The sequence below is a fragment of the Dicentrarchus labrax genome, unplaced genomic scaffold, assembly GCF_905237075.1.
Source record: "Dicentrarchus labrax unplaced genomic scaffold, dlabrax2021, whole genome shotgun sequence".
Taxonomy (NCBI): domain Eukaryota; kingdom Metazoa; phylum Chordata; class Actinopteri; family Moronidae; genus Dicentrarchus; species Dicentrarchus labrax.
In genome coordinates this window covers 7042022-7051814 of record NW_026136716.1, presented here as the reverse complement: position 1 = coordinate 7051814, position 9793 = coordinate 7042022, and the positions used below count along the sequence as shown (strand labels likewise).

At 40.2% G+C, this 9793-nt stretch overlaps 1 protein-coding gene across 1 annotated transcript; it reads right to left on the bottom strand.

Annotated features, from left to right (window-relative positions):
• Nucleotides 1-3016: 3016 nt before the first annotated feature.
• Nucleotides 3017-8638, bottom strand: aamp (angio-associated, migratory cell protein). The gene is made up of 11 exons (XM_051427208.1): nucleotides 8322-8638; nucleotides 8037-8177; nucleotides 7828-7947; nucleotides 6982-7121; nucleotides 6457-6601; nucleotides 6255-6338; nucleotides 6000-6115; nucleotides 5805-5899; nucleotides 5045-5135; nucleotides 3838-3992; nucleotides 3017-3736 (listed from the first exon to the last, which is right to left on the bottom strand). Exons 1-11 carry the CDS (start codon nucleotides 8410-8412, stop codon nucleotides 3661-3663), a joined length of 1254 nt encoding a protein of 417 aa, XP_051283168.1. The 5' UTR covers nucleotides 8413-8638; the 3' UTR covers nucleotides 3017-3660.
• Nucleotides 8639-9793: the final 1155 nt, after the last annotated feature.

Here is a 9793-nt window from a genome sequence, read left to right as displayed (position 1 = left end):
AAAGAATTATGTTGAATAACAACCAACATGTTGTTTTTGTAAATACACGTTTCAGTCATGGACCTACATTATATATATATATATAAACCATAGATATCTTACAGTTGCCAATGGATTCACGGCCTCTAGTGACAAACAGACTCTGACTGGGTGGAAAGTTCACCATTATTTTGTCTTTATAGCAGAGGTTCTGCCTTCCAGCTGTGAATATGGTCTATAGGCTACTTTATTTAAAGATACACTGAAGAGAGGACACATTGTTGATGCTAAAAATCCATTTTATTTCCTAAGGTTACATTGTTCTGTTGTGTTATAGAACATACATCATCTTATTGATATTTCTTTTCTCGTCTTTATTTGCATATTCGGTGTTGGGAAAGTAAAATTCCTTTAATACTGTGACACCCATTTTTCAACAAATAATTAGTAATTGTAACAGATTACATTTCTGAAGCAATTCTCCCAACCCTGAGGGTGTGATATTCCACTGATATTTATCTTGTAAGTGTTCACACTTCAACCGACACTTTTAGCAGTTTCAGGTGTCACATCTTCACCTTTAACAACAACAAACTTCTTAAACTCTTCTAACTAACTGGGAATAATTTAATTGCTTACACTGACATCGTCTTTTAGCTTCTACACTGATTTTGTTCAGGACACTTAGCTGAAGTGTAGGTGATAAATTGAGCTCTGAGATTTCAGATCTCTTCAGTTTCCACAGATATTTGAGTTTTATTTACTTAAATTGACAATTTTTAACAATTTATCACTAATAGGACTGTCTGAATCCCATATAAACAATATTTTAAGTATCCTGATCTCTTCTCAAATGCTGCATGTTTTTGTGAAACAGATGTATTTTAAATGGGTTTGTCACCTGCCTCCTCTTCCTCCAGACATGTTTACCTTGGCACCAGCACCTGTGTCTCTCTGCTCAACCGATTTGTTCGGCATCTGTTGTCAGCACAGCAGCCCTCCAAGAATATGAGCTGCGATTTAATGGATCAGGCTTCAGCCCTGTCCAGGTCTAAAGGTGATAATCCTTCTGGCCACTCCTCGCCTTTGTCTTCACACAGGCTGACCTTTGAGGCCAAACACACTGCTTTGACAGATGAGAAAAAGATCCTGCTGCCACTGAACGCCACACTTGACAGGTGTTACTTGAGCTGTATGAATCCCGTGCAACAATACACATCTTTCTTGTACTCTGTGCTTCATCTTCTGACTTTACACTTCCAGACTCAACCATGTGTTTTTTTTTTACAGTGCCTGCAAGAAGTGCACAAACATGTTTGTGTGTGCAAGAGTTTTACTGCCTTCCTGTCTGTCTGGGAGAGTTATGCGTGTACACATGTGCACATTAGGACATGCACAATGAGAATCTAGGTACAAGGAAGAAGTACTTGTGCACAGGACACCGATGTTTTTCCTCATTGTGATTGACAGCTGAGAAAAGGACGAGAGGGCAGAATAAGAGTTAAAAATAGAGTTTAAGGAATAGGACAGGTTTTGGCCTTGAAACAAGACTTTGAAAAATGTTTTCCTTTCTGTTAAGCCACTTATCACGGCCTGGATAACCAATCAAAGCACTGACTGCTCACCCCTGAATGTCATAATGCATTAATACAAGATATCGTATACTGACTGCAGTGAGTCACAGCTGAGGTGTTTTTTTTCCAACTTTTGCGTACCAGGAGCAACCCATGAAGTGCAACAATGTCGTGACCATTTCATTTAACATGCTCTCATTCTTTAACACGTACAGATATATATGTTAGCAAATACACTAATGTGACCAGCAGCAGCTTGGCCTGTATTAAAGCATTCACATAGCAACAAAGTGGCTGGTGAGTTAATGTATTTCCTGGTTGTAGGAAGGGCAGTAAAGTGTCATGATTGCCCTATTTTGCACAGTTAACAACATCCACTTGTTTTATACAAAGCGTAATTGCTGGAGAGGGATACACACAACAGTCGGCGGAGATCAGCTGGGTGCATGTTTTAGTTCATATACACAGGTCGGACCATTTTTATGAGACTAATAAGGAGGATTCTGTGTTTTCCCTTCCCTTTCCAGAAAACATTAGACCTGATTGGAAAACTATTTAAATACACGTTTAAGGCAATCAATAAAAATAGTTATAAAGCATGTTCATAATGTCTGTAATTGTACCTTCATAGTAACAGAAACACTTTAATTTCCGCCTATTTGGCATTTATAAGCAGTACACAAACATTTCATAAACAGTTTACAAAACACTTTAATAAAGTTGCAACAAGTGTTTATTAATGTAACTTCTTCTATGAAGATATATTATTACAACAACTGTGTTTTACTATATTGTCATTCATGATCTGTTCATACAGCAGCCTCCACTTATGGGCGTCCACAGGAGGTTTCATAGTTGTAGACAAATACATTTATACCACTGCTCAAGTTAAAAAAATACCTCATTATATTATCATGTATAATACTGTTGGAAAATTAAGTTTAAAAAGAGATCTAAAATGTTATTATATTTTACTGCATTTTGCCACTTTATGGTGGAATTCAACAGGAGTAATTACTTTAAATCTGATTTTAAAGCTGCTGGTACCTTGGGCAGAATAGATGAACAGATCTATTAAATGATATTAAAATAACTAAATTTGGACTTTTCTAAATCAAGGCCAACTACTATGACTGTACTCACCACTTTCACAATTACAATTTTCTATCTTTAATCACACGCTTTTGGGAAGATCTACTTTCTTTAGTGTCCCGTCCTATCCATACTGACTCACCTCCTCCCTTTACTCATGTCTGATGAAATAAATAAAACATATCTGAGTTAAAAATGAATCAAATGAAAATATAAACAATGAGTGAGCCCACTTAAATTCAGAACAAATTTACAGTAGATTGCATATTTTCCTCAGCTCTCCACGTCACAGTGACCCACAAAAGGACCACTTCACTGCTTTATCTCTAAACTGGTAACCACACATACAAAAAACAGACGCAAGTATAAACTATTTTCTCAGATGAGGTTTATGTGTTTTAAGAGGTGGGGGGCGGACATTAGTCACAAATGACAGTCCTCAGCTGAAAATGATTTTTCAAAGTTACCCAGAACAAAGTATATTATTTATTATTTGGTATTTACACTTGAGTCTACATCAAGAAAAACTGGCGAGATAATTTCTGACTGAACAATCTGTCTGAGAGCTGGAAGACCACATGCACACACCCTCAAGAAGTAAACTAGCACTTATTTAGGGAACAAAAAACTCCAATTAAGGAAAAAATTATAATCTTAACCAAAGGAAACTCCTCTTTTCTGTTTTATGGCTAAAACATTTTGGCGAGAACATTAAAAGGGATGTCAAAGGCAAAGGACTGTGATGTATCACTCTTTGAATTTTTCTTTGTTTAGTCTCTAAGGTCCTTGAGCAAAAGCACACTTGGAAGAAAGTAATGATGTTTTAAAGAATCAGATGTGAAACTCAGGACGTAGAAGATGGTGAGACCAGACGACATTTTAAAATCCTAAAGGAGAAGGGAAACACGTTCTCCATTACTGGAGAACAAAAAGTCTGATCATGAAAAGTCTATTTCTCCTGAAATATATTTCCTCTCCTCTTCTTTTCATCTCTCTCTTCCTCTTCCTGCTCTCTTTACCGATCAGGTCTTTGGAGGCAGAAGACTTTCGCCTGGTTGTCTCCTGACGCGGTTACTACAAGAGACGCTTCCCTGAAGACGAGATAGACAAAGACAGAATGAACATAAACTGTATATTTACATCCAAGAACGATCTCTACCAGGAGAGATAGAGCTTTGTAGCAAACTGGTACCTGTTGATGGTGAAGTCGAGGATCTCCGCAGTGTGGCCGCGGTACTCGGACACAATGTTTCCGGAACGAGCGTCCCATAGACGCAGTGCTCCGTCTAAGCAGCAAGTGGACACCACAGAAGAAGACTCCTCCCACTGCAGGTGAACGATGCCAGCCTGGATGAACACAGACAGAGATTTTTAGGTGTCAACAGCTGTGAACAGTTGACATTTCTAACTCTAAACCTATTTTAACCCTGGTTAGGAAGCTAATCATCACTATCCTGTTTTTAAACACATCCTGTTTTCAATGTAGCTAACACATATTGAGTAGAGACTGGTAATAGTGGCTAGAAGTCACACTATATGTTGGTTGCTTTGCTAACAAACCAGCAGATAAGGTAGCAAGGAAAAGTAAGGTGTCTGTGCTTGATTTGTCCCCAGCTAGACAAAAAGGACTGAGGGAAACGCTTGCCAAACTGTCTATTAAAGTGGCTCGAATTCATATTTTATAATATCAATGTATCTCATAAAAACGTGACAATGTGAAAGGGGTCTCTGCTAGTGATGATCCTACAAAGAATCACCTCAATCTACAGCTCCTCAAGGCTTTATGGCGAGCTCACTGTCTAGCTGTCTGGCTGCAGTTTTACTGTTTTGATTCACTGTCACATCTCTCAGTGTCATTTTCAGCCAAAGAAAGCTCTAAAAACCCACTGCACACTCTCTGCTCAGTCCCAACCACTGTGGAGTATTTAGCAGCTAAAGAGACAGATATTTCCCTCAGGTGTTGGTAGAGTCCAAAAACAGAGCTAAAGAGAGTGACTACTGGACTTAAATTCATCAAGTGACCAAAAAAACTCCAAATCAGTGATAATGTTGCCCTGTGACTGCTGGTTGTGCTTGAAGCAACTGTTTGCTAAGACATAAATGGTGATGATATGTCAATGTTCTGTTCACAATTTGTTATTGCAGGTTTAATGTGCAACTGTGCAAACTGCAAAAATGTATTCCTTAATTGTCTCTGTGTATTTAATCTGCACACAGGCAACATCCACTCAACTGGACCTCCCCGATGGTGCCACAAGTGGTTGCTAGGAGATCTGTGATATGACTGCAAAGCGTCCGTGCAGTACACAGTGTTAGGACAAGTGAGAATCCTTCTTGGTATGCGTAGGAAACTAAACTAAACACACACAAACTTCCCCCCTCTTTCTGCTGCTTCTTACCTCATGTTGGCACCTGTGCCTCAGGACCTGTGTGGAGAGGTCGTAAATGGCCAGAGTCCCGTCCAGGTACGCCACAGCTATGAGAGGCAGGCTGGAAAGGACAAGAGAGACATTTAGGAAACTGCAGCAGAGCTGTGAAACTGTACTGTTGAGCGCAAGCATCTTTTCTATTACAGTGTAGTGTTTCCTGAATGTGTAACCATTCATATTTGTAGTTTAAGTTAATGTTAATTGAAGTTAATTTTCTTTAATAGGGGGACTGCAAACCAAAGCGCCTCTCAATGTGATTTATAACAAGTACTCAGCCCTTTTATAGTGACTTAATGGCCCTTTTTAATCCTTCAAACTGTGATGAAAAGGCATTACAAATGCTCAATTTAAAATAAGGCTTCGATATCACACACCTGGCCTTCAGGACTGAAGTGGAATATGTTCCTGATGTAAATCAGACAAGAGCAGTGATCTAGATTACCGTTTTAATTAACCTGATTTGAAAATGCGAAGCTCAAAGTCATGGCTACAAATCGCACAGTTTGTCAGGCATTCAATTTACAGGCAGGAATTAGCAGCAAAACATTTGAGAAGCTGTAACCATTAAACAGCAAATGTTTTTTATTCATTTTGTTTTAATGGATTCTAAATTATGAAATCGTGACATCTGGATTCAGCTGGGTGCAGTTTAATGTCTACTTCATCTCCAGTCAACATGTGATGGCTAATTACTTTATGTAGCTGGTGGTGACAAACATTTATAACTCACATGTTGCAGAATCCCACAGATTCGACAGAGTTGGATTCTTCTCCGTCTTCAGATCCTTTGGCTTTGCCTCCGTCCGCAGGGAATGATCCGACCACCTTTAAACACACGCATGAAATTAAAAACACACACATTGGAAGCTGATAAAGAACAACAAACTTTCTTCTCTATCTTTTATTCTGTTGTCGTGACACCCACCTTGCCTGTGGCCGTGTTGATGAGCTTCGCACAGCCGTCCACTGAACCCGTCAGCACCAGAGAGCCGTCCTTGTTGCACGACAGGCAGGTCAGCGCCCCCTGGTGTCCGTCCTGTCCTGTTGAACGAGACAAACCCTCAGTGTAATAATTCTTAATGAGCAAATGCAGAGCAGAAAATCTGATGTGGACTGTGAAATCTGTAAAATAAAAAGGTAACAACAGGATGAAGCTACATTTGAGAGCTGAAAGGCTCACCTTTAACGATGTGGATGGCGTTTCCCTGCTTCAAATCCCACACACGTACTGTTCCATCCTCATAACCCACCACAGCCCGCTTACCTGCAGAAAAATAAATAAATAAATAAATACATAACTACACGTTTCACTTCAGTAAAATGAGCTCAATTTAAACGGCAAGACTTTTCAGGACTTTGTGTCTTGTTTTCCCATCTCTCACCATCGGGGAGGACTTTGCCACTGGTGGCCTGGCATGCGGAGCTCTGGAAGGTTTTACAGTCTCCTGAAGGGATCTTCCACATCCACATGTTGCCGTCGTCAGTCCCCGCCAGCAGCACCGGAGCGCACGGATGCCACTCCAACCACTGAGGAGGAAGCAGGGCAGACAACCACGAATTAACAGCCACTCTACACACACAAATTACTTCCCTCCGATTTCCACTACAATTTTCTACTGCTGGCCAATGAGCTGGTTTTATAATTATGATGGGTTGTGGGCCTTGCTAAAGGGCAACTCAGCAGCCGCGGATGAGGAAGGGGTGAATGTCTGATCATTCATTTCCACCAAAAGACCACAAATTCTCAGCCTGAGCAGTCACCCTCTCTTTTTTCCTCATAAATTCCTTCAGCCCCAATAAAAGACTTCACACAAGTGCTTACAGATGCACAAACTAAACAGACACACAGACACACGCTCAAACTGTTGCAGTCATTTTGGATTACACTCTCAAACACACATTCTTACCTCCAGATCTCCCACTTCAAAGGACCAGATCTCCTCCTTGCTTTCTACTTTCCAGACTTTAATCATGCCACTCATGTCACCCGTAGCCACCATGGAGGAGTCATGGCTGAACACTGCACATGTCACAGAGTCTTTGTGACCTGTGGAGACAAAAAAAATTGCTTTTGTAGACCCCACATAGGTTTTGTGAATTCTTTAAGTGTCACACAGATCATTTTTAGTGGCTGTGTCATGTAAAAAGCTCCAGAGAAACACCACAAACACTTTATTTTGATTCATGGATATTGTTTATGTTCTTGCTGCCCAATTATAAACACACAAGTCACAGTCAGCTGGAAGAAAAAGAAAGTTCTCAGTTGAGAATCACTGACTTTTACAAAACCCCACATGAGTCAAGAGAAGAACTGTTCATTTTTGCTATGTTGTGGCTTTTAAAGAACGTGATTTTCTATTACATTCAAATTACAGATAATCGCTTGCATTTGTGGGATCATTTTGCAACACGACAGACACTGGCATTTTGTTTTAGTGTAAACAAGAAAGAATTTGCTTTTGGAAAATGATGACGCAAGTCTTCTCAGTCATGTCAGGAAAAATATGAGGGGGTTTATACATTTTCAAATTGTTTTAGGTTTTCATTGTCGACGGGGATATATATATATATATAAAAAAAACAGCTATCTGTGGACAAACGTCATTTATACACATGAACTGCATTTTCAGATTTCACCAGCTGGGATGTAAACACAGTATTGTTTTCAGTGTGTCTGTTTTCCTGATGAACTGACTATAGGTGTGAAGGATTCTTGATGTGAGCACGGCCCTCAATCTGCACTTCACCCTCACCTGTGCACTCCATCAGAACTTCTCCGTCGCTCACCCTCCAAACGTAGGCCTTATCATCCTCTCCTCCCGTTACTGCCATGCTGTTCGTGGCAGGATCCAAACTCACGCAAAACACTGAGCCTGGGGGGAGGAAAGGAGGAGCAATTTTAACGTGTGACCGACTAAATCTGCCTCATCATAAGAGCAGAAAGCCCGCGGTGTGATGCTACCAGTGTGTTTGGAGAAGGTGAACTCGCTGTCATCTTGCTCTGCCTCAGCTTCCATCTCGTCCTCCGTCTCCCAGCCTTCATCGTCTGCGACTCCAGGGTCTTCTTCAAAGTCAACGTCCTCCAAGTCATCAGCCAAATCATCTGACAGGGAGAGAGAGAAACACAGTCACTAAATGTCATTTGCTGTTCACCTCTTCAGTCTAACCCCAGCTCCAAATCAGGTATTGGTTGCCACAGGTGTGATTAAAGGCGCAATAAGTGACTTGTAAACAGTTTTCTACCCACCAGGACCAGGCTCAGTCTCGTTCAGGTCGATGACTTCAATAATTTCCTCATCACCGTGGAGCTCAATCGCATTTTCCCCCGTGTTATCCATGCTGTTAGCCGGCTAAAGGCTAGTAAAACCACCGACAAGTAACCGAGCGAGTAAAGCTAGCTCACTTACGGAGGCCTAGTGTGGTTATAAGTCACACCTTCGCTCACAAATGGCTCATTTAAGTGTTAGGTGAAATTAGATAAACAACACTTAGACGTCAAACTAACTGCCTCCCCATGTTTTCCTCACGTTGCAGGTCGCAGCGACTCGAGGGACAGCCGCTTGATGATGACGTGGGGACACATCGTCACCGGTTGTTTACCTCCGAGTCCACAAGATGGCGGCGTTGCACAAAGTGAACATGTGACCGCGTTAATGCTCAAAAAAGCGGCGAGTTTGAGGAGCTGGAGCTGATTTATGAAGGTACTTCGACCCATTACTGTGTTATATATCCCCATAAAGAGTTTAATTAACACTAAACTTATCTGTTTTTGTGTTTTGTAGGTAACTCGTGTAGCACGGTAGCATAATAATGCTAACTTGTAGCTGCTAGGTTGTTCCTATGGGTGGTTAAAAATGTTATTATTACCATCATTATCTTTATTTATCTTTTATTATCTCTCTGTTTTTATGCTTTGCGAGCCTCTGACAGATGAATGTGAGAAGAGTTATTGTTTATTAGCTTTCACAAGGAGAGAAATACATGTGTTGAATTATAGTATTAGTCCAAATAGAGTTAATTTAAAAAAAATAAAATGTTACTAATTACTAAAAATATCAGTTAATCAATCTTGATAAGTTGCTAAAATAATAACGACTACTTTGAAGTAACTATTAAATATTTAGCAAAGTGTGCAGTTTGTCTATTTATTTATTGATTTCCTTTTTATTATTATTTTATTATTATTATTATTATTATCTTCTTCTTTAATTAATAATTTGCCCCTGTTGCTGGCCTCTGCCCTCGAGATGTCATCGTACAGCAGAAAGTCCTCCCACTCAGTTCCCTCATCACCATTATCAGTATCATCTTGCAGATAATGTGTTTTTCTACGTAGTTCCTATTTTTGTTCAGTTTTATTTGAGAAGCAGCACAGGAAGTGAAAGTCCTTCCATGTGCAAAATTTCTCTTCTCTTTCTCTTAAAAGTGTTTCTCACTGTGCGATTGTAATAATATGTCACTTTTCAGTCTGATCGTGACACGTTACCTCTATATCTCTTTTATCCCCGCTGTGATTAACACCCAGTGGCCTCCTCCGTAGCGAGTAGTAAGCTGAGCGTTCAGATGCTTATGAATCATCATCTTTCTGCTTCGCCACTGACAGCTGGAGTGCCACAAAACTGTAATTTGCACAGCTTTCATTACCAGAGCAAAGGTTAAGCAATGCATTGTGGGATTTTTAACCTAAAATAGTGTACATTCCATTGACACTTTCCAATT